General features: G+C 43.4%; 1 protein-coding gene across 1 annotated transcript in view; it reads left to right on the forward strand.

The window, feature by feature from the left end:
* The window catches only part of LOC124288796, a 318,833-nt gene that overhangs the window by 39,381 nt on the left and 254,437 nt on the right, over positions 1 to 25,015 (forward strand). The window contains exon 8 of the mRNA XM_046725327.1: positions 23,612 to 23,797. Within this exon, the coding sequence (XP_046581283.1) occupies positions 23,612 to 23,797 (186 nt within the window). The remainder of the gene's footprint in view (positions 1 to 23,611; positions 23,798 to 25,015) is intronic.

Genomic DNA, 25,015 nt, shown 5'->3' on the forward strand with positions numbered 1-25,015 from the left:
GATACTCACAATTCCAGTACCCCTGTGACATTAACTCTATTGTGTACGTGTGTCTCTCGGTGCGACAAAATTAATGTTTGGATCATTGTGTGCATTGATCCTCAAACGGTGTTTCAGTTATGATGTCTGTGTCCTATTTCCAAACAATGTTTTTATATTTAATCTTGAAAGTCGGTGTCAAGTTTCAATTTTTGAAGAACATTATTTTTGCGTTATATAATATTCCCAGAAATTATTGAGAAAGTTGTTTCGGCAAATCCCTAATACATGTCCGTACGTACGAATGGGAATATCTTAAGAACTGTTGACTAGATTCTTTTCATATTTGGTACCTAGGTTCATCAAAGTATAAGAAAGGACCCAGTCAGGTTTGGTGACCTTGACCTTAATTTCAAGGTCACAAGGGGACTTTAACGTTTTACTCTAGTCAGCGAGATATCTCAAGAACCGTTCACTAGATTTTCTTCATATTCAACACCTAGCTTCATCTAGGTAAGGCACAGGGCCCAGTCGTCAAGGTCACAGCGACACTTTGAAGATGTTATGTTATGCTTGTCAGCGAGATATCTCAAGAACCATTGACCGGATTTTCTTCATAATTGACGCCAAGCTTCGTCCAGGGAAAGCGCTAAGCCCAGTCGATTTGGTGTCCTACTTAATTTCTAAGGTCACAGCGACACTTTGAAGATTTCAGTATGTTAAGATGGTCAGCGAGATATCACAAGAACCATTCCTTGGACTTTCTTCATATTTGCCACCAAGCTTCATCCAAGGAAAGTGCAAGGCCCAGTCGATTTTGATGACCTTCATTTGATTTTCAAGGTCACAAAGACACTTTGAAGATTTCACCATGTTAAATTACATGTGAAGATAGTCAGCAAGATATCGCAAAAAACATTCACTAGATTTTTTTCATATTTGACACTAAGCTTCATCTAATGAAGGAGCAGGGCCCAGTCAGTTTTGGTGACCTTCACATAATTTTCAAGGTCACTGCCACACTTTGAAGATTTCAGCATGTTAACCTGAATTCACTGAATTTTCTTCGTAGACTTTCCCCACTTTCCTTGAATGTTTTTCAATAAGCAATTTCTTCAGTACCATTTTTGCATATATCATACACTATGACATTCATGTCAAGGTCAAAGTCAGTCTTGAAAATATTTGTGTTAGGACAACTATAGAGAAAGATATTAAGAGATGTTGACTGGTCATGTATTTGTTAACATTTGACTTCATCTTGAACTTCCATTACGTTTTAAGTTTGATTTGATAATTTGCGGCGGGGGATTATGTCACCTTAGTGGCCATGCTTGTTTATAGACGTTTTGTTATGTCAACATATCGTTCTAATAGTAACAGTTAGCGACTTTGTTATGGATGGGGTCTGCCATAAATTCATCGAAGTCGGCTAAGGAATAGGTTCTGCACGGAGCAGGACGATCTCTGATCTCGAGGCTATAATCGATTAAACCATCCATAAGAAGTTGTAATCGTTCGGCGCCCACCAAGCCTAAATTATCGTACAGGGTCAAGAATTGACCTTGAATCAGTAGTCGACGTAGGGCTGAATAAATATCAAGTCCATCGACGTTCATCCCAGCGCGATTGAAAAATCGTTTCTCGATCAATTTCCACATGATGATGATATACCTCTATATTCAAATCCTTAAGGAGGTAATACTGTGTCGCGGGGACGACAATCAATTCCTTTCGCACGCATCCCCTGACGGGTCTGTCTTTCAGATAATACAAATGGGGTTCGTCTTTTTTTATATCCACCCGATCGACGTGGTACGGCGTCAATTGCCTCCCTCGAGTTCACCACGCTGGTATAAATACCTCATGCTGATCCGACCCGACAGTTTCTTCTGTGTTTTTTTACACCCCTTTGGTGGTGCGCCTAATTCACCTATTTCATTTTAATGGCCTCGATGGGTGTTTTTGTCGATTAGTCGCGTCACATGGTTGTTGTTCGCCCTTGTAACTTGAGGTAAACGCACGACCCATTCCGTCGATCGTTTTTCGGGCGTCATTATTTCTTGGGCGTACTGGTGTCCGAACAAGCTTTCGGCTAACGTTCAGTTTAATCTCTCGACGATGGCTTGGAGGCGATGCGCTCCCACCGTACCACGCCTGACCTCGACTTTGTGTTTGGACAGCAGCTGCGGCACGGAGCCAATAATTTTACGTCTAGGATCGACTTGTAATTCTCCAGGCCATGTTTAAGGACTTCATTTGTAAATATGTTCCAGTGCTTTAGTCACTTTAGCCGAATATTTTGCTGCGAGTGGTTTGGCTTCTTTGTAGCAACTCGCCACATCCACAATGGTCAGAGCATATTCATACGTATTGCGTCTCACCCTATCGTGTGGGAGAAACAAAAGGTCAGCTTGGTGAACTCGATTGGGTGTTGATATATTAAACTTTCTTCTCGGGATGTATCGAGGAGCCTAGTCTTAGGAGTCTCTTCGGAGACTTTCGCGGCTTTGGCGAGTTTGGGGATAGCACTTATGCCTTTCCAGTAGACCTGTGGGCTGTAGTAAATCTTATTCATTATATTGTTTTATTCATATTTCTCCTTTAATACAACGATGTCCATAAGTATAAGTCGTGACGCCAAATGTTGCAAGCGATGCGTTGTTGGTTAACACACCAAAAAAAAATTTTATATTTTATATTTTTTTTATGTTAAAATTTATTTTAAAAAAATTAATACAACAGTGGTCATAAGCATAAGTCGTGACGCCATTGCCAGCGATCCATCGTTTGGTATCCATGGGCGACAAGGACGTTTTGTTGAGGGTTATCCCATAGATCTTCATCTGATGTTTGAATGTATTTTTTGTGGTAGGAGTGAGTGAGTTTGGTTTTACGCCGCTTTTAGCAATATTCCAGCAACATCACGGCGGGGGGACACCAGATATGGGCTTCACACATTGTACCCATGTGGTGAATCGAACCCGGTCTTCGGCGTGACGAACCAACACTTTACCCACTAGGCTACCCCACCGCCCCTTGTGGAAGAGAGCTTGTTTGAAGAGGGTGTGTTTGATTCCTTGTTTGACCACGTATATTTGTACCCCTTTGACTCTTTTGATTTCACCATGATCGGCGTTTTTAATCGAATACATTTTAGGGCTTAAACCGATGTACTCGGCAATCGGGGTCACAACACAGTCGTCTTTCATTTTCCCAAGTACCTTTTTAGTGGTGATTCTGTGTAGTGGATGATTGGAGACAAATCACTGGTGTCGTACAGGTGGATGTTTTTCGCCATGTCCTCGTACACATCCTTGGTACAAATTTCTAACAACAAGGAATACATGTCGGAGTACAACACCTCACACTGATTACCATACTGTGTCTGAAGTTTATTATAATAAAAGTCGTACATTAAGTACTTAGACAGATCCAAGATCCGACGGAAACCAGTCGATTGAATTTGATGTGACTTTTGTTCATCTGTAGAGCCGCCAAGTCGTTATTGAATAGCTTGCTTCGGTTAAAGGCCGGACTGGCTATAATTTTTCTCAGTTTTTCACTGTCGTGAGGTTGAACTAATTTGACATTGACTCTTTTTCTCAAGTTTTCCATGGTTTTGCCAAAGATGGAATTACTCATAAGTTTGTATAAATGTTTCTCAAAGTTGCTAGTGGCTTGTTTCCGTAAATCCGTGTTCAGTCTTATGTAAGGTTCCACCCAAGGACTTTGATTAAACTTAAGAACTCTATGTATTTTCTTTAACTTCATACAAAACGATAAGTACAGCTGCAGGTTACGATAGTGAACAATATATTTGTTTTTTTCCATCAAGCTGGGTACGAGTTTTTCCATGTTAGCCAGTTTATGGTTTCCCAACAAGTTTCGTTGATAGTCGGACATCCAGTCATTCTTAACCATTAATCATTCGGGGGCGAGCGGATAACTGTTGTGTGATTCGTGTAATTCTCTAGGGTAGTCCAGGTCCACTTCCAGTATGTAGCCTATCTCAAAGTTTTCGTGGATAGCCATAATAATGTTCTTCGCGTTAAAATGTTCGCTATCAACCCACTCGAATCCCGCAGTGGGTAAAGGCTGAATCATGGCCCATCCGTACAGGTTGTTTGCGTAGAGATAAAGAATGTGTTTGGTAGGTTTAATCGAGTCATAGCCTTTCACGTATGTATTGTTGGCTTGCAATCATGGAAATTTCACCTCTCAGGCCTTTCTCGATAAACAGGTGCATAGTCCGTCAATAATTCAAATTTGAATCTTGTTTTCTTCAAGAGCACATCCCGAGTTGGACTCAGGCTGGAGTAATATCAGGCTGGGTCTAGGCCGTATTGTTTCGAGCACGTTTTTCGAAATATCTAAAAAACATCGGCGAGCAGCAGTATGACCGTTTTCAAACACAGATCGTCGTAGTCACCTAAATGTTTACAACCCAGTGTTTGTCCCACACCTGGAGGGCGTGCTGGTAATCGTCATCGGTTATATTTGATTCGGTGAAATGACTATAGAATGATTCGATAGGAGGTAATTGTGTTTCCTTAAATCTAGACCAATCGTCCATGTACGGGTAGACCCCCTTCCTTAACAATAATGATCGAGTCGTTGTATCAGTATATTCATTCGTGATATTGAAGTCATCCGTGATGTTGGCCTTCACCAAACTGTCGAGGGATGAGAGGAGAAATTGGCCGCTATCGATGAATCTCAATCCTCCCAACGAAAACGAGATGTAGTTTTTCATGTTGTTGGGGACGTTAACTTACCATCAATTTTCGAGATGGCCTGCAGGATGAGGTGAGAATCATAACCATGAAGATAATGAAACACCACGGGGAATGGGATGGGGATGGTTACATACATTGTAAACGACTCCTCGGGACTGACCCGTGACATGACAATGATCCCTCACCGAATCGTCTTTTAGGGGTCCCCGGCATACGTGACAATATTTATCTCGTTGATTAGCAAACTCATCATCTAGCAATAATATTTGATAAAGTTTCCCTGATTACTTTCGCTTCGTGTTGTAAACAGGTAAGAAACTTTTCAGCCACGTCATGAACTCGGTAGATCACGGGTGTTTTAGTTTGTCCATCAAATTTAACTATAACGTACCGGAACCCACAAGCTTTGTGTTCTTATAGAGGTAGGTGTCTCGTGGTCGATATTTTTGATGAGGGATTCAAAGTCGCCATAGATCACATAGGGCACGGGGTGGTACAACTGCAAACGCTAAAGGTGGCTCCAGCACATAGCTACATCCTGGCACAGGAACGTATTCAGCTCTTGATATTTCCATTACAGACTTAAGCCTACTGAATAAATCTGAAAGATCAGTGCACAACGACTTATGGGAAAGTGATCAATTTTCTACGGCACTAAAAGCTCTGAACCCATCTGATGTTCCCCCATCGTCAAGATGGAATTTTAAACAACCTGTCATTTATATGAAACCTTGTTTATATGAAACCTTTCAACAGACTGAACTGTTTATGGACGTTTCTGATACTGAAAGGTTTCTCTGACCAAAAAACTAACATAGCTGACCGATGTCTATCTAGGTCCTGTACAATTCCACACAAAAAAACCCATGGTCTAACAATACTGCACATAACCTTGGAAGGTGAGAAAAAAGGCTGAACATTAGTTTTATTACCATCCTATGGGCCATAGTTTGAATAATTTAAGATCTTAAATTTTAAATTTTTCAAGCACAGCCAACAAAATACTGTATCAAAAATCAATTCTCGAACGCCAATATCAAACGTATGGAACAATATCCCGATAATTAAAGGTAAGCTCTCTACATCTAGAACCATCCCTCTTTAAGGTAGAGCAGTTATAAACTAGTAAATCCGAGATTACTAATAAACATTCCTCCCCATCCGAATCCTCAAAATGGGAAAACAGCCCCAAAAAAAAATAAGATTGCAAATAAAATGCAAAGAAATAAATGTTTACATAACTCTCGAGCAAAAAAAAATTATCACTTATAAAGTAACTGTATAAAAACAACAGGTTTGAACCCATCAAGAAAGCATTCTTTAAAAGGCAACATGGTCCCGATAACAACGCAGCTGTCTGAAAACAACGTACGAATCATGCATTTTTCAAAGTGTACAACATGCGATTGTGGGACATTGGTTCAGACTCACGGGCTAAATTGTGGCATAAGTACCAATGTTGGACAGAGCCGGTATGCAGTAACTGAAAAAATATATAAAACCAATATGGGGCTTCATAATGTCAGCTGGAATTTACCTAATAATAAACTGTTGCTGCTGGCAAGAACCCTCAACCGTGGCCAGGCCACTATCACTAAATTTATAAACTGCTACCAGCAAACAGGCCATACCTAAGACTGCCCACGGTCGGGAAGACAAAGAATCACTGCCGAAGACCGCTACATCCGTCGGATACACCTCCGGAACAGCTTCTTGACGGCGACAGCAGTAGGACACGCCATCAGCAGACGAACAGCCTGGCATGGCTAGTACACGAGTCTACCGCCCTTTCTGTAGAATGACCTTGACCCGTCCACACCGTCAAAGTACTCTAAAGTATGGACAGAAACTGTACGTCTGTGGCAGTGACGTGACTGGCAGAGAGAGCTCTTTACAAAATTCGGTTGAGTTTGGACAGAAACGGTGGCGGAGTTGGAGTTTAACGACGTAGAGGAGAGCGACTATCACCAAACAGCGTTCAAGAAGTTCACCTGTTCGATGTTCAGACCTTTTGTGGTGCCCTTTATTCCACAACAGCCAAGAGGAGTCATTTTGCAGGACGGACACGCAAGGCTCACACCGCTAGAATTGTTCGAAAATACCTGCACGACGTTAACGTCAAGGTATTGCCTTGGCAATGAATTCTGTTTGTAAAATAATTATAATAAATTTGACCAAGGTCTTCGGTTACTATTTTTGGGTCTAGTGAAGTCAGTGATAAGTTTCTTTTGCCCGTCAGTTTACATTATCATCTCCGGAGGCAATTACCAGAATCATGGTTGGAAGCCCTTTTAAATATATTTGATGTCATTTGGACTTCGGGGAAATTTTATTCTTCGTGTCTTGATGCATGCTACATATGTCCCAATACCCACACTTTGGCGTGATCATAGCGATCCTCAAATTATTTTGAAATTTACTAACAAGCTGCGTTTGCAAAATCATCGAACACATGATCAATAATCGATTAGTTTGATTATTACCGAAGTAACACTCTACGTTTAGACTGACTTTTGTCAAAAGTGCTATTATTAATATACAGCATGCAGTGTGTATCCTTTTATTACCGGCGGGGATATCATTTTGGATTCCTTCCGTCCGTGCACGTTTGTCTTTTCCGGAGCAGAACTTTGAAAAACGTTCAATATTTCTTCACCAAACAGAGCATATACACAGGTCTAGTAATGAACTGGTGCCTTTTGGTAGTTTTGGATTTCTGAATAAAATAATTATTTTGCGTTTCCATGGCAACAACTGGAATTGGAGGTAGTGCTCATTTTTGGAGCAGAATTTGAAAACCTTTCATAACTATCCTTTCATTTTGCTATATAAAACATTTGACATAGTCATAACCAGTAGAGTAAGACATATTCATGAAGAGTATTTTACCATTGCGGGAGATATTGATGACTTTGTCTTCCTGTTCAGTTTTAAATGATTTACATGATTTTGCCTCGAGTCAGTCAACTTTAGGTCAACATCGGTTTTACCCAGTCTGATCGTTATAATCAGGATGAGGGTGTCTGACAAGACAGTATATTCAATAGTTGATCAAAGGTTATAAACGAATGAATGATTGATCGCTGTTTGTTTGCTTTAACATTTCTTGTAATGGCAAAAATATCCATTCTTCTGAAAGGCAACTGCAGTTATGCACCGCTGTTCTCGATGGACATTGAGTCTGTGACATTGTTGCATGAACCCTGACCCGCATCTGGATTTACGACGCAATGTCATGGTCATAAAACGTTGTTCTGCCATTAATATCCACATATTACAGTTTTCTATGGCAACGTTTAGTTGTTGGTATATTTTCAAGCTTCTATTTCTGGCTTGTTTCGTTTCTGTGAATATTGTTTCTATTGACCGCTCTTTGACATTTGTGTTTTGAATATGCTTTCTGTGAACTTCTCTCAAATAGCCATACTGATAAGGTGAAAATTGCAAAGTATGATTCTTAACGAAAACTATTAATTAAATAATTTTCGTCCTTGTTAATTGGATATGAAAGCTACAAGCAGCTGCTATGAAGGGACTGTCTTTCTTGACATCTTGTAACCGAGACAGTTCCAACTAACGAACTAACTAGCCAGTTAACAAGTTAGCAAATATCAGCGTATTTTCTGCACAATATTGTTATGTGCAAAACTTTTAAAGCGTTACCAGTTTCCACAGAGCCATTTTCAAGAGTTTCCTAAACACTGTTTCAAAACTTTCCAAAGAGTTTCCGTCCTCCTCAGAGGGTGCGTAAGTATCAAAACATTCAAAGTTAATTTACACCTCCAACTAATTTTAATCGTAGCATGTGGCCATTTTTAATTTATGGTTAGATTATCTAGAATTGCTAGTAGCTGAAGGGATGGTGTAAATGCAGCTAGTCCATGTAGGAAGGAAATGTACTGTTAGTCTCCATGGTCCGTAGTATGTTAATCTACCTTCAGTTGTTGGCAATCTATAGCCTGTGTTTATATTGTTTCGTCTTGCATAGTAGTAGACAGAGTGAGGCTTCTGGACCAGGGTAATCTAAGGCTTCATTTAATAGATAAAGCCTTAGTTGGACCCTTACCATTACCATCTACTACAGAGCTTTATTTCATAAAATAAGACTTTTTCAAGCAAAATGTCCCAATTCCCAAAGAAATGTATTACGCTCCCAAGGGGAATTGTGCCGGCTGGCCATCACACGAAACGGCGGGATACGAACCCACATACACAGCTTGCGCAGACTATACATAATGGGTCGACTGAGCTACCGCGGACTTAGCTGAAGTAGGTCAGTTTAACGGGTAGATCATGCGCACCCACGCATCACGTGACACGTTGTCTGGAATCAATAATTCCTGTCTGGCCCATCCATCATAGTGCATTTTTCATTTTATCTATGTTAACATGTCGCTATGTCACGTTGACCTCGACGAAACAGTTTAACGTAAATCGTCTGTTATATTTTTGGTGTTCGTTATAAAGGCTTCCCGGGCTTTTTGTACTCCCTGTTCTATGTACTTTTTTTTCTCATCCTCACTTATAGCAGACTTACGAGACTTGGACCGAATATCTTGCTTCATTTCGTTATATTTTGTGAGTTCAGAGAGGATCAAACGAAACTCCTCCTCGGAGATCTTACTATCAGCGAGTGCCATGGAAATACGCTCACTCACCGTGTTTAACTTCGCTTCAGCCAGAACCCTTATCTCATCGTGTTTCAATGCTTTACGATGCAGTCTACGGGATACAAATTTAAGCCCCAACCCCAACACCCCTGACACCCCAGCCGTTATTTCGAGTCCCAGCACTATAGGTGCAGCTACGATGGTTGTCAACAACCCAACACCTACTGCCCCTAGTCCCATGCTAGTTGCCATCAGGGTAGTATCAGCCCCATCCACGATGTTGAAAGCTCTATGGTACTTCTTACACAGTGCTTTCCGCTTGTCGCGGTCTTGTTCTAGTTGGCGTCTTACATCGCATAACTGCCTCAAGCGGAACCCATCTACGGTTTCCAGGGTCTTCGATACTTCATCTATGCCTGGATACAATCCCATCCTATAATATATATTACAAAAGATATTTTAATTGGGTTTCAGTTAACAGTCGATTAACGTACTTGAGACTTATAAGGTGTAAATCCTCATGTAGGAAAATAGATGAGAGTTTAATAGGTAACTTTACATCCACACGATCCCCATAGGAGGGGTTTATTGAGGAGGTTATAGAACCCGTTGAGGGGTCCGTTTGTATGATGATGGTGCAGTAACGTTCATGAACTTTCTGGGGATTCCAGTGTATTATCACCCCAGGTACAAGTTGTTGTTCTAGATTATTACTATTAACTCTAGCGATGTAGACTTCTATGATGAGTGTGGAGCCTGGTGACACAACTGGAATATCCCAATCGGTGTCTGTAGCATTCATAATTTAACTCACCCCCCGTGGAATGCTAGTAACATATTGGGTAAAACCGGGCTTAGTACAATCTTTGTATTAGGTCCCGGAACGAAACACCCGAGCGCGGTACCGCTATTCTTAATTTCAGAGATATACCCATCTTCTTTTGATGTGATATAAGGTGAGGCGAGTGTTAAGTTGACTATCCATTTGGGCTCTTTAAAATCTGATAACGACACCCGCCTATACACGTTGTCTTTGAAGTGCAGGATGTATAAGGTGTCTTCCTCACCAGGTTGATCGAATCCCTCTGTGTCCCCTAGGTCGCTAAGCGTAGTGTTGGGGCGAATCCAAGACATTGCTATAATATTATTACGATATAATTTCCAACTGGTTTTCTGATAATAGTTCAGGGGTGCACTTCACCCCCATGAAGTGTATGTTGTCGGGTAGGAAGATCTTGGTTAGTGATATAGTGTCTTCCACGACCACGGTGACACCCTGCAGACTGGTTTTGGAGTCGACACCCACCCGCTTGCGTAAACGTTGCAAACGTGATACTGTTGTTGTTTCCCCCACCGGAGTTTGACCCCCTTCACGATCTCTACATCATCCCGCGATGGTTCCCCTAGGTAGACTTGGATGATAAGTGTTGAGTTCGCCGGTAGACTCTCCAGGATCCTGACCACACCTTCGAATTCAGACACCAACTGCAATACCACGTTTTGCATCCCCGCTTTACTCGATAGCATGTGGGCTGCCATATTGGCGAGTGGGCTGATGACTACGCTACGTCTCTGAGTCGGGATGTAAGCCACGAGCAGGGTTCCATTGTTCACGACTTTGTTTAGGTGGTTGTCTTTATTATCCGTGAACACGAGGGGAGCCGAGCCTAATATTGAGAAACCAGTCGACTTTACCGGTAATAACACCCACTTGTCATCATCGGTGAAGACGAGCGTATATGGTTTGTTTCGGGCGACGGTAGTGCTCTCAACATCGGTTAAGTCGAACAGTTTGCCCCCGAACGATGGATATATCATCCAATTATCACCGGTGTTGACAAGGGTGTACTTAGTGTTGACTGCCGCTCTTGAGGTATCTACTATATCACTTAGGTTGCTAGTACCACCGGAGGGAACTTCAACGCGTTTGTAAATGCTGTTTTTTAGTTGCAAGGCGTACACTTTACCATCTACTCCGGGGTCGTCGAATCCGCGTGTGTCCCCGAGATCGGAGATCCCCACATTGATGCATTTTTTCAACTTCATTCCGGGACCTTGTGCGCTGGTCATTTTATGTGCAGCGTTACGCTGAGGTATCCTATATTCACGAGATTATGATTTATATCTAACACCGATATTATCAGCTCAGGGATGTTGCCCTGGGTTAACCTCTTATATTGCCACGTTGAAAACGACTCGGTTCTGCCGTCGTTGTATTTCTCCGTTTTAACCGGCACTGCTCTAAGTATAGTGGAAGGGTGGCCTCCTTGAATATTGTCCGTTGTGCTAACCTGGTTGAGATGAATGCACAGCTCTCGGTACGGTACTAAGTCGGGTAACTTAGTGCCTGTGACTGTAGTCGTTGGTTTTACCTCGTCAGGCGATATACCGAGTGTTCTAGCCAATGGCCGGCCTAGCCGCAAGGAGTTTCTTCCGTTGTTGATTAACACCACTGTGCCGTTTGAGTCGTTCATCTTGAGTTCGGCTCCCAATGGTTTGAATACCTCGTCGCTTAGAGAGCACACGCTGTAGTAACCATCAATTATCTTGTTGCTAGCGCCACCTACGAACAGTTTATTGTTGCTAGCGTTGATGTTAGTCCATCGTGGTAGGTAGGTGATATCGCACAGTGCGACTTGAGTTGACCCGGACGTGTTATCGATCGCGCGTCAGCTGAACGGCCTCGCCGCTCGTTATTCCTGGAAGTGTTATGTACATGTTATATAAACTCATTATATAATAGTTTTAAAACATGAAGATCGTGGTCGCTGATGGATTGTATTTCGACGCCCAGTTCATAGATGTGTTCGATAAGTATAAGTTTTCGGTGACTAACGTTAAGACAGTGCACGCTTGGTTCAACAACCCGATGCAGTTCTGGCAGAATCAACTCAACTTCGCAGTGTGGTGCGCTACAACGGGGTGTGGTGTATCCGACACTCGGCGTGGACCGCTGAGTCAGTCTGTGTTCACGTTTCACGTGTACTACCAGGTCAGGCGTATCCTCAAAGAGATCAGCGCTCCACTCTCACAAGAAAAAGCGTGGAATGCAGTAAACAACCAATACGATAGACGGGCCTACGAACGTATTTGCAACGAATTCGGAATCGACACTAAAACGGATTGGCGTTTGCCGGGACCGAACCACGGATTGGGTATTCCTATCGTTCACAACATGCCTCTCGTGGAAGCCAGCAAGAAGTTGCAAGATTGGGGATACAAGTCATATCATATCACAACCAACGAGTGGGATGACCGTTACATGGCATTCGACGACAGTAAGGATTACCGAGTTTGGAGGTTCGAGCAGGGTGGTGACTGGAAAAAGTTCATGTTGGAATCGAAAGGGTATACTCGTGCCGGCACCGAACGCTTGAATGACTCGATTCGAACGTACGTATGGGCACTGTTGGGTGCGCAGACGCAAACGCGTTCCAATATACTAGGTAAGGGGACTGCTTACGACGCTCAGAAACAGTTCGTTGTCAACGTAGAGGATGCTATCAATGCTCCAGTTGATCTCCCGAGTGCAATCAAACGCTACCAAGACGTGTTGGAATACGCCAGGTCGAAAGTCGACTACGTGTTCGACGTGGGACTGTACATGGCTCCGAGCGATATGCAACTGAGAATAAAGAAAGTGGTGGGCTACAACAATGAAATAATTGTAGCCACGGCGGACCAAAAGTTGGGCGTCAACCTCGATGTCAACGTCCCCCACGTCCAACCACCCACGACCGGTGAAACGGGTATAGTGGCACCACCCCCGGAGCCTAGGGTTCAACCAACAGCCCCTGTGGGGTCACCCCCACACGTTCTGGAGCAGCACATCGATAATAAAACAGCAATGGTGGTTGGTGGGGTAGCTTTGGGGCTCATTTGGTTAAAAATTCCTTAGCCGCTACGTACACCAGACCCGCCACGGTGACGATGGCTGCCCACAGGTTTTGACTGAGCCACGTGGCAGTTTTAGCCAGAGCGCTCAGCAACCACGAGACGATGCTACCCAGGATACCGGGCAGGGCTTCGGCGGCCTTACCAGCCAGTTTAGCTAGAGTTTCCCCTAGTTTTTTAATCCAGTCTCTGACACCACCACCTGTGGGTGTTGGACCGCCACCACTTGGGGGTGTGGGGGTACCCCCACTCAGTGACACCACCAGGGTAGATATGATGAAGCCCAGTGCAGTCAGAATGCTGGCGATGGTGATCCCTTGCTCCCGGAACAGGATTCGGATCCTGTCAGCTAACGTGGTGTCTTGGTGGAGGACTCGATCAACGGTTTCCCGCACACGGCTGACCTGGGATCGAAGCTGGTCTCGGAAGGAGGATGCCGTTTCCAGCCGGGTCTTCCTTTCCTCTTCCAAATTACGTATTCGTTCCTCGATGGTGGCTTTCAGAGACTCGTCCTCCGTTTCACCGAGTTTGACCTTTTCATGGGCGATATGGTCGTCTATCGCGTCCAGTTTGGCCGTGTTGTTCACGAGATGGCCGCGAATGGTTTGCATGGCCATGTCCAGCCCCGCAGTTCCCGAAAGCGGTAAATTCGAATCCGGGTAAGGGTTTGTCATGGTAGGTGGCCAACAGCTTTTCAATGTTATCAGTCATGTCTTGATCCGATGTGGCGCCCTGATGTCTTGCAGATCTTGAAGGGGAAGGGCTTTAGGCCGTCGCCCCGTAATCTATGAAGCCTAGTTCATCGCGGATAAAGTCACCCCATGGCGACTGCCGAGTGTTGATAAAGCAAGCGGTTCTCTAGTGCGCTTATTCATGAGATCGATCTCTGGGTGAGCCCTCAATCGCAGCGTGCCCTTACCATCGACAAAAAACCTGGAATATTCTCGCCCCCACGGCTCTACGTAATTTCTATCCTCTTTTAAACCATCGTAAAACCCGTTGACGGCCTGCTTCACGAGTTCGTTGCCTTGCGAGAATGAGGTTTCATCATCCTCGAATGTTAGGGCACTATTATCCCACATATCATCCATAGGTATTTCTTCATGACCACCTTCAGCCATTATTTAGTATTAAAACTTATATATTTCATTTATATAACAATGTACGGTAGAAAACTAGATCCTTTCAGGAGATCGAGAGAGCCCCTAGGTGTCAAAGCCGTGCGTCAGTCGGTGACCATCACCAACAATCCCAGCAAGATAGACCAGAATCAAACGCTGCTGGTTAGATTTCCAAACCTTGGCGCGAATGACCTCATTGTACCAGGCACTGTTCGACTGGCGTTCAACATCACGTTGACCTCCGACAACGACAAACGCGAGCTAGTGCGGAACGTAGGTCGAGCTATCATCAAGAAAACGACCATCAAGATCACCGGCAACGAGGTGCTTAGCATCGACGACAGCGACGTCTTTCACTGCTACAGGGACCTCTGGAAAAGCGAGGGAGAACGTGTCAACGACGTGTACCAAGGTATCAGTAAATCGACCAGATCGCGCATTGGGTATGCCTTCACGGCAGACCAGTTAGACAAGCTATCGGACGGTGAAAAGGCCATCGCTCAATGCACGGGAACCGGTTCTGCGTGCTTCGACTTCGAAGTTGCTCACGGAACACGCCGCTTTACCAAGCCGCTGGGTGATAGGCTTGAATACGAGCTCACGTTTAATGACTACAGTAAAGTAGTGCGTACGCCGAACGGCGATGAGGCTAGTTACGCCATAGACAACATCTCTCTGGAGTTCGACATGGTCACTAACCCGGAGCTGGCCAGGCAGGTTCGAAACCAGTACTCGGGTAATGTGGCCATCCTGTACGATCGTATACTGAGGCATAGATCTATCGTGCGGGATAAGAGCGACACTGTGTGGAATATCAACCTGAGCGTGCGGGCGCGATCGATGAAAGGCATCCTGGTAGTTCCTGTGGAGGATTACGAAGCCGTTCGGAGGGGACAGCGAAGTTTTTCAACCCCGAGATTGAAAAGGTGGAAGTGACCATAGAGGGCGTGCCCAACCAGCTGTTCAGTCATGGTATGAGGGCGTACCAGCAGTGGGATGAGATAAAAAAGCTGCCGAGCAAACATCCATATATAGCCAAAGACCTGGACCTATCCTCCGTGCAAATCGGCGAATACTTAACCAACAAGTACGCGCTGTGGTTGGACATGCGATCCACAGATGACGATAAACTACACGGTAGCAGCCGTAGAATAGACAATGGTAGCGAAGGAATTACTATCCAGATTACCAAGAAAGCTCAACCCGCTGGCAAGTTGAAATTATATCTGTACGTTATTATGGATGCGCAACTTAATATAGACAATGGGAGATTCGTGCAAGCCATCTACTGATGGTATTGATTTGCCCCGCGACCCACACTGCGCCATAGTGTGCGGGCAGACTGGCTGTGGGAAGACCGTTTTCGTGTTGGATATGTTGGAGGGGTACTACAGGGATGTGTTCGACCACATCGTTATCATGTGTCCTACTCTGAGCATGAATAAAACGTACACGGAAAGACCTTGGGTTATGACGGACCCTGACGTACACAGAGTCGATCCGGGGCCACGTCTACAGGACTGGTTGAAAGCTTACCATATGAAATTTAAAGGGGAGTCGACGTTGTTCATACTGGACGACTGCAGCGCTAATCGCGAGATAACAAAAAAGAGATATGCTATCGTACCTGGCATTTTCAGGCCGACACGCATAAAGCACAGCGTCTGGGTGCTAGCAGAAGTTCAACTCGGTGTTGAAAGACCTCAGGAGCAGACGCGATGGGTTGCCTTATTTCACTGCAAGGACAGGGATTCGTTCGAAGAGTGTTTGAGAGAGAACGATGTGATGAGCAAATTAGAACGGGAACGGGTGAAGAAACAGCTAGCTGAAACTAAACACGCTAAACTCGTGCTTAAGACAGACCAACCAGTAGCCTATAGTGTGTTTTAGCTTAGCAATGCTTAGCAATGCTTAGTAAATTCTTAGCAATTGCTTAGTAAATTTTTAACAATGCTTAGCAATGCTTAGTATAGTTATGGTATTTGAAGTGTTCGTCGTGTGCAACTTAACCTTTATTTCTCTGTGTTTCGCTTATATCGTATATTATATTGTTAAAACTAAAACTTACTTATCATATTATAGGATGGAGTGTGAGGAGTTGCTAGAGCAACTGTTGGTACCCCAATCACCACAGGTGGATGATGATAAGCGAGAGAAACTGGTGGCGTTGGCTGTTGGTGGCAAAGCCAAACATTACTTTGGGGAGTACACTCCGGATAAAATTCACAAAATGTCAGCCGAAGAAATCGATAAACTGTACGCTAAATACGAGACTAGACTAGGTGCAGAAATGACAAAAACAATAGGATCGGCTATGACCCAGATATACACTGGTATTGCGTCATACTTCCTTCCCATCCCCCCGGAGCGCCGACTTTACTTGTGGGAAGACTTAGAGAAAGACCCTTTTATCGAACACGCCTTGAGCTCTATCAGCTGCGAGCTGTACCACAAATACGGTATGTTGTTAGCCCCGGTGACGGCGGCGATTATTACGGCAAAGCATTGTCAATTTGAGAGGAAAAATAATAATAATAGTATAGATGGATGCTGCACAAACCCCACAACTGTCGGAGACCTTCAAGGAGAGGACACACAGGTGACCAGGCAGAAGAAACGAGTGGTGTAAACGGTGGTGTAACCAACATAAAATTATCAGGGTGACTCACCCGGAGCGACTCTTGTTAGTTGTATGCGCAACTGCTGCCGTGGCTATCTCGTGGTTATATACACGAAGTGAGGGTCTCCCTACACCCCCGGAATTAAAAGTCAACCCGCATATCATGCAATAAAATATATATTTTTATATCATATACATAATGTCTGAGGGGAAAACGTTCGTCAACGACGCATACCACGCCACAGTGGTCGCCAGTCTAGCCGTAGGATACGCTCGGTTGACCAAAATGGTGCTTAAACAACCAACTATCAAGCTAGATTTCAACCTACAGGATATGGGTATGCTAATAATGAACCTTGGTATGGCGATGGCCACAAAAGACATCCTAGTAAAACAAGGAATAATACCTGAAGATATTATGAAATAAATATAAGGATGGCTACGATTGCTATGATGGTCGGTGGTGCGTTAGTGAATGCCCTAGCATTTTCCGGGAGTAATTTCCTCTTTTCGAAACTACGAGAGTCACACGGCTGAAATATAGAAGGAGAGGAAGCTGCACGATCTCGCTATTGAGAACTTACAAATAGCACAGGCCGAAAGTGCACGCTAAACAACGCCTCCAGAGGATCGATTACATTAACGAACAACTCAGGCGTGAAAACCATGCCGTTCAAACATTCCACGATGTCGACGACGCAGCGAGACAATACTACTTATTAACTGGTAAACGATTGGAGCCACTACAGAAGCCAACACTCGCTCAGTACTACACACCATCCAAGGGACAAATGAACCGTGAACTGACCTTCATAGCGCTGGGTATAGCGGCGACTGCTTTGGTTGTGAAACAATTAGACTAATACACATATAAATATGTTAACATGTACCGATGCGAATACATACTTATGGGGAAGACCGAGACCTGTGGTAGGGGATGCGGTACTCATGGGTACTGTTATTTCCACATGGGAAGTCCCAACTACTCGTGTTCTGTGTGTGGTATAGGAGTCAAAGGACACTATTGTTTATGTAAAGCTCACGGGGCGAACGTAGTCAGACATCACCTCATCTACGAGAATAAAAAGGCCTACATAAAAGAACGTAGGCGATTTCTCAAGATGGCAGTGTGAGTTACCTCCCTTTGCCAGTGACCCAATTAGAGATTATTACACACTTACATATAGACATGTTTGTGGAACTTGATCCCAGTGAAGACATCGAATCTCAGGTAAAAAACATACTCAAAGATAAACTAAACTTCAGATTTCAGGTAATATTGAAAATGGTATGGATTAAAGATGGTGTTAAGTATACTCGTCCCTTCGTATGTGTGGGGAACATCACGACTCAATATCAGATAGATTGTTTTACAAGTATATCGGAATACCTGCTAAACTTCAAGGAATACTATATCAAACAGTGTGAGCACTGGATCGAAACAGCCCATCTAAATATAATTGGTTGGGGTGACGGAGAGGATATATGATTTTTTACATTTACGGTGGCCCAATTAGACATTAATTCCTTAGGTGTGTACGCAATTATGAATACTATACAGTTAAATGCGCACTGAGTAGCTGTAGGTAAGTATTTAAGAGGCTGGCGCATGCTTGGCGTTGATAGGAATATAGATGTCTCAGATATTAAGCCCCTGATAGATGATAAAATAAAACAGGAACTAGCCAGTCTTGGAAGTATCAAATTTCAAATCACAATTAAAATGACACTCGAGAAGAACGTAGGGGATGTTACCGAGTACGTTCAGCCTTACTTCCGAGGTGTACAAGAGGTCGTGACCCAGATAGAGACTATAAACACATCGATCGATACTAGTTTTCAGCAGATACAGGAATACCTAGAACGCTACACACACTTGGGATCCGGGTGGGCTGTAGATAAAATCGATATTGTCTATCTAGACATAGCTAACTACGTGCCGTTCAAAGGCGGGTCATACCTAGACTTGCCTCCATACTATAAGAAAAAAAAGGCCATAGTCAATGTCAAGAATAGAGGAAACGATTGCTTGAGATTAGCTATCAGATCAGCCTTGTTTCCAGCTGACACTCATTCGAACAGGCCTTCTAGTTATCCCCAAGACGATGGACTCAACTGGGATGGTATAGATGAACCAACCACCATATCTCAGATCACTAAAGTAGAAAAACAGAATAATCTAGCTATAAATGTCTTTGGACACGAAGACGACACAACAATAATACACAGGCTCAGCTCGTTGGTGGGGAAACGTGTTATCAATATATTCATGATCCAACGAGGTGAAAAGTATCACTACACGTGGATAAAACATTTCAATCGCTTGTTGTACGATCAGTCGAAACACAAGAGGAAAAAACACTTTTGTATGCGATGTCTGCACGGTTTCAGCCGAGCTGATTTATTAGAATCCCACCAGGAGTATTGTCAAGGTGTGGGACAGACGGCTATACGCATCGACATGCCCGAGGAAGGTGACAATATCCTAAAATTCTACAACCACAAGCACCAAATGTCTGTGCCTTATATCATATACGCCGACTTTGAAGCATTGATCAAACCAATTAAGGTTGTTGAGGATACCCCCACAGGTGAGAGCTTCACATACAAAACACAAGAGCATGAAGCATGTGGGTTTGGATACGTAGTCGTCCGTTGTGACGGTGAAACGAAATCTCCCGTAGTATACAGGGGTCCTGACGCGGTTGAAAGGTTTCTAAAGTGTTTGAAGGAGGAAGAAGAAATTATTAGTGAAAAGTTGTATAGAATCGCTCCCATGCGTATAACCCAAGCCGACAGGTTAGCTCACTCCCGTAGCATTAACTGTCACGTGTGTGACTCACCACTGAACGGTGATTCGGTGAGAGATCACTGTCACATAACCGGTAAGTATAGAGGGCGCCGCTCATAACGAGTGTAACCTCAAGCTTAGAATCAACCCTAAAACAATAAACATTCCCGTTGTCTTTCACAACTTGAGAGGGTACGACTCTCACTTAATCATGCAGGCCATCGCGAAAATCGATGGTAATATAACGTGCATCCCCAACAACATGGAGAAATATCTCTCTTTCAGCTTAGACGGACTTAGGTTCATTGACTCGTGTCAATTTCTATTGTCGTCATTAGCCAGCCTGATCAAAGCCAACGATACCTTCCCTATCACCGATCGATACACAGACGCCGAGACTAGATCTCTGCTTATGAGGAAGGGTGTGTATCCCTATGAGTACATGGATAGTTGGACTAAGTTCGCCGAGACCAGACTACCCCCCATCAGAGAATTTTACAGCAATCTGACAGACTCGGAAATATCCGAAGACGATTACTCGTACGCTATTAATGTATGGAATAAACTTGGTTGTAAAAACCTGGGTGACTATCACGATCTGTACTTGAAGATGGATGTACTACTATTAGCCGACGTGTTTGAGACATTTAGGAGGACATGTATCAAGCAGTATAAACTAGATCCAGCATGGTATTACACCAGCCCAGGCCTGTCGTGGGATGCCTTGCTTAAAAAAGACCGGAGTTAAGTTGGAATTGCTTACTGATTATGACATGCACCTGTTCGTTGAGAAAGGTCTGCGAGGTGGGATCTCCATGGCGACCAAACGATACGCTAAAGCAAATAATCAATACGTGAATGGCTACGACCCTAGCAAGCCAACCAATCACATTCTCTATCTCGACGCCAACAACCTGTACGGCTGGGCAATGAGCCAGTATCTACCCACAGGGGGATTCGAATGGGTATCATCCGATTTCGATATTATGAGCATCGCGCCGGATTCGAACAAAGGTTATATCCTCGAAGTTGACTTGGAGTATCCCAAGGCATTACACACATCACACAACAGTTACCCCCCTAGCCCCCGAACGTATGAGGGTTAACCCAGACTGGATGTCTGAATACCAACATAACTTGTTAGATAGGCGGGTGACGGGCGTTGAAAAACTTGTGCCTAACTTAATGAATAAGACCAAGTACATCGTTCACTATCGCAACCTGCAGCTGTACCTGTCGTTGGGTATGAAACTGACCAAAATACACAGAGTGCTGAAGTTTGCCCAAAGTCCTTGGATGGAGCCTTACATCAGAATGAACACGGACCTGCGAAAGCTGGCCACCAGTGACTTTGAGAAAAACTTGTATAAGCTCATGAACAACTCGGTATTCGGTAAGACGATGGAGAACCTGAGAAAACGCGTGGACGTGAAGCTGGTTCGGTCGAATGAGGAGGAAAAACTCAGGAAGCTGATCGCTAACCCTGCATTCAACCGTAGTAAGATATTCGATAACGACCTGGCTGCCATACACATGAAGAAAAGTCACATAATATTAAACCGGCCTGTTTACGTTGGGATGAGCATCCTCGATTTATCCAAACACCTGATGTATGACTTTTATTACAACGAGCTGAAGAAACAGTACGATGACAGGTGTGAAGTACTATATACTGACACGGATTCCCTGCTGATGGAGATTCGAACCGAGGACGTGTACGAGGACATGAAAAAAACACCTCGATTTGTACGACACCAGCGACTACCCCAAGGACCATGCCATACACAGCACGGTGAATAAAAAAGGTCCTAGGTAAGATGAAGGACGAGTGTGCTGGCACGCCCATAGCCGAGTACATAGGGTTGAGGCCTAAGATGTACTCTATACTGAAGGCTGACAATGGTGAGATCCGGAAAGCTAAGGGTGTTAAGAAGTACGTGGTGAAACAACACATCAAACACGCCAGATTCAAGGAAGCCCTGTTCAAGACCCGTACCTTTAAACATAAAATGAACACACTTAGAAGTGATGGGCATAGGATATACGGGCTGACTATAAATAAAACATCATTATCACCTATGGACACTAAACGTTGGATAGCCATTGATGGGATAAACACGTACGCGTACGGACATGAGAAAATTGAACCAAGAACATAGGTATAAATAAATGGTGACATGTCACGGAACCAGAAAAAAATTTGAGGCTATTTACTATAGTCCACGTGGGTATTGGAAAGGAGCTAGCGCGCTGTAGATAAGATAGCTAAAATAACTCGAGTATCCCCGGAGGAGGTCAAAACATGGCTTGAAAAACAAGCACTTTGGCAGATATATTTACCACCACCACGCTATGTGCCTAGAAGGAAGTTTGGTATTAATGTACCTAATAACGTTCACCAAGCAGACCTACTGTTCCTACCTCACGACAGGGTGAGACGTAAAACCTACAAGTATGCCCTGACTATCGTGGATGTAGCCAGCCGGTATAAGGAAGCTGAACCATTGACCGCGAAAGATTCTGCCCAGGTAGCTCAAGCTATTGAGCGTATATACAAACGCAGTCCACTAACGTGGCCTACTGTATTGCAAGTTGACCCCGGTCGGGAGTTCATGGGTGTTTTATCACAGTTGCTGGCTAAGCACGATACAAGGGTTAGGCGTGGTACTGCCGGAGCCCATCGCAGTCAAGCTATAGTAGAGAGATTTAATAGGACTTTGGCTGAGCGTTTATTTGGGTATCAGTACGCTCAGGAAATAAGTCTAAATAAACCCAACACCGAATGGGTCGCGCGGCTCCCTAAGGTGGTGTCGGCAATCAACCATGAAATCACACGACTCACCGGCAAGAAACCGGCAGACGCTATCAAACTAAAATCGGTGATAGCCGAACCAGCTGCTCCATCACGGGTTGGCAAGGAGAAACAGATACCCGACCGAGCTCTCCTGAGGTATCTATACCAACCGGGAGAACATGAGGGTGATAGTCGTAAGCGTGCCACCGATCCTATATGGTCAGTCAAAACTTACAACATAGATAAAGTGGATATAAAAGCCGACGAACCTAACTTGTACTACTTGATGGATGGACCGGGCAGAGGGTTTGTAAAAGAAGAATTGTTGATCGTACCGTATGACACAGTATTACCTCCTGTCAACACGACATAGAGGTAAGATACCCGGTGGAGTTCGTATCCCACCGTTTCGTGTGATATGAGAGACACAATTCCCCTTGGGAGCGTAATACATTTCTTTGGGAATTGGGACATTTTGCTTGAAAAAGTCTTATTTTATGAAATAAAGCTCTGTAGTAGATGGTAATGGTAAGGGTCCAACTAAGGCTTTATCTATTAAATGAAGCCTTAGATTACCCTGGTCCAGAAGCCTCACTCTGTCTACTACTTGCATAGTTAATGTTTTAAAATTAATTGCTAGTTTTTTAAATGTATATACGTGATAAATTCCTTCTTTGACAGGTTTTTAAAATTTACCTGTAATTATTATAAACATAATACTTGATATAGTCACGATATGGCTGAAATACTGCTGATGTTACTTATAACTTTAACTCACTCACTCATTGCAAAGAGTTTCCAAAATTTTAGAACTTGCCCGAGGTCATGTCGTATTTTGGAAACCCATTTGAATCTTCTTTATTGGTACAGCAACTTTGTCTGCATTGTGTTGACTGCATATCAATAATAACATAGACGTACGCTTCTCAAAGATAACATATAAAATAGAAATTTTTGTGCAGATGTGATTTTTAATCTGCGTAAATTAAACATAAGTTCGCCGTTTGTATTATCACTTTGATAAATTGTTTGATGTCTTACACAATCTGGATTTTTTTGTTAGCAACTGAATGTCCTCAACTATTACCACCACAAAATGGCCTGGACTACCGCTGTACAAATGGATGGACGTTTAAGAGCATTTGTTGGTTGACTTGCAACGAGACGAATGGTTTTGCACCAGTCAGGGGACAATGGACGATGTGTACCAAAGACCAGTCATGGACAACAAACGATATGCAGTGTGAAGGTGGGACATTTATTTAATAAAAATGCACATTTTTGTTTCCTTTAACTACCGTACACACAAGCTAACAATGTATACATTATGTTAGCACGGTGTCTATAAATGTTTTACATGTAACCAGAAGTTGGCTCTGCCCATTTTCCCTCAGACAATATCGCCGTCAGGTCCGTAATCCAAACTCTAGTGGAAAAGAGAAACGCTTTATGAAGGCTAACGGACACTCTTTCCTAGAAAATACGTCCTATCGCATATTTCAGTAAATTGTGATATCAATTCGAAAGAGACCTTTTACTTTTTGGCTCGAGTTACCTACAAACATCAATTCTGTTGATTGTGCCACCAAGTTGAAAAGGTTTTCTAATAGTATTCCAGGTAAAGACAATCGTATTTGCATGTCATAGAATGGTATACATTTTGACACCAGGTTAAATGGAGATGACGTATTATCTTTGACGTAGCATTTTGATCCTATGCCTAGAAGTTGGGCGAAAGATATTGGACCGTCCTTCCTCTTCCGGAAAGGGACAAGTTTTCCTAAACTAATTAGAATGGGGAACTCAAATTGTACACACAGCTGTTACTGTCACGATACAAATTTAGTCCAGAAATGGGTGTCTTCACATAACTGTTAACAAAACTATGGCCCTTGCTTCATGCTTTTTAACTTATGCGTGAAATGGGGACGTCACATCGATAATATGCCAGCCGTATTGTGATGAGAACAATCTGTACATTAACATCAATAACTTTAGTCCATATAAACATGTCGTCAAAGAAGAAGTACAATGCCAGCGTATCCCAGATTTGGCTTACAACTGGCGTGTTTACTTAAAAAGATATCACTGAAGAGAACAATAGAATAGTAGACCGGGCTACAAATCGCCAACAGGTGAAGTAGATCAGCATACCACAGACCATGGGTAATTACAGTACTTTTGCTACCTGCGTGCCGCCCAGCTTGAGTTACATTATTCCTTCAGGCTTTGGCGATTATTTAGAAATTCAACCGTATATTAAAAGAATATGAATGTGACAATGCATTCACCTTCTCTCACGATCTACAATCATACAGCCCAAAGAAAAAAACAACGAAAGCAGTTGTTGACAGAGAACATTAATCAATCATCTATGTGACAATGCTTTTTCACTTACGATCTCCACTCACACAATTCAAAGAAAACATAGCACATAAATACATTTAGGAAGCTGAGCTTAGTCGTA

This window comes from Haliotis rubra, unplaced genomic scaffold (assembly GCF_003918875.1).
Source record: "Haliotis rubra isolate DU_JTF1 unplaced genomic scaffold, ASM391887v1 Scf425, whole genome shotgun sequence".
Taxonomy (NCBI): Eukaryota; Metazoa; Mollusca; class Gastropoda; order Lepetellida; family Haliotidae; genus Haliotis; species Haliotis rubra.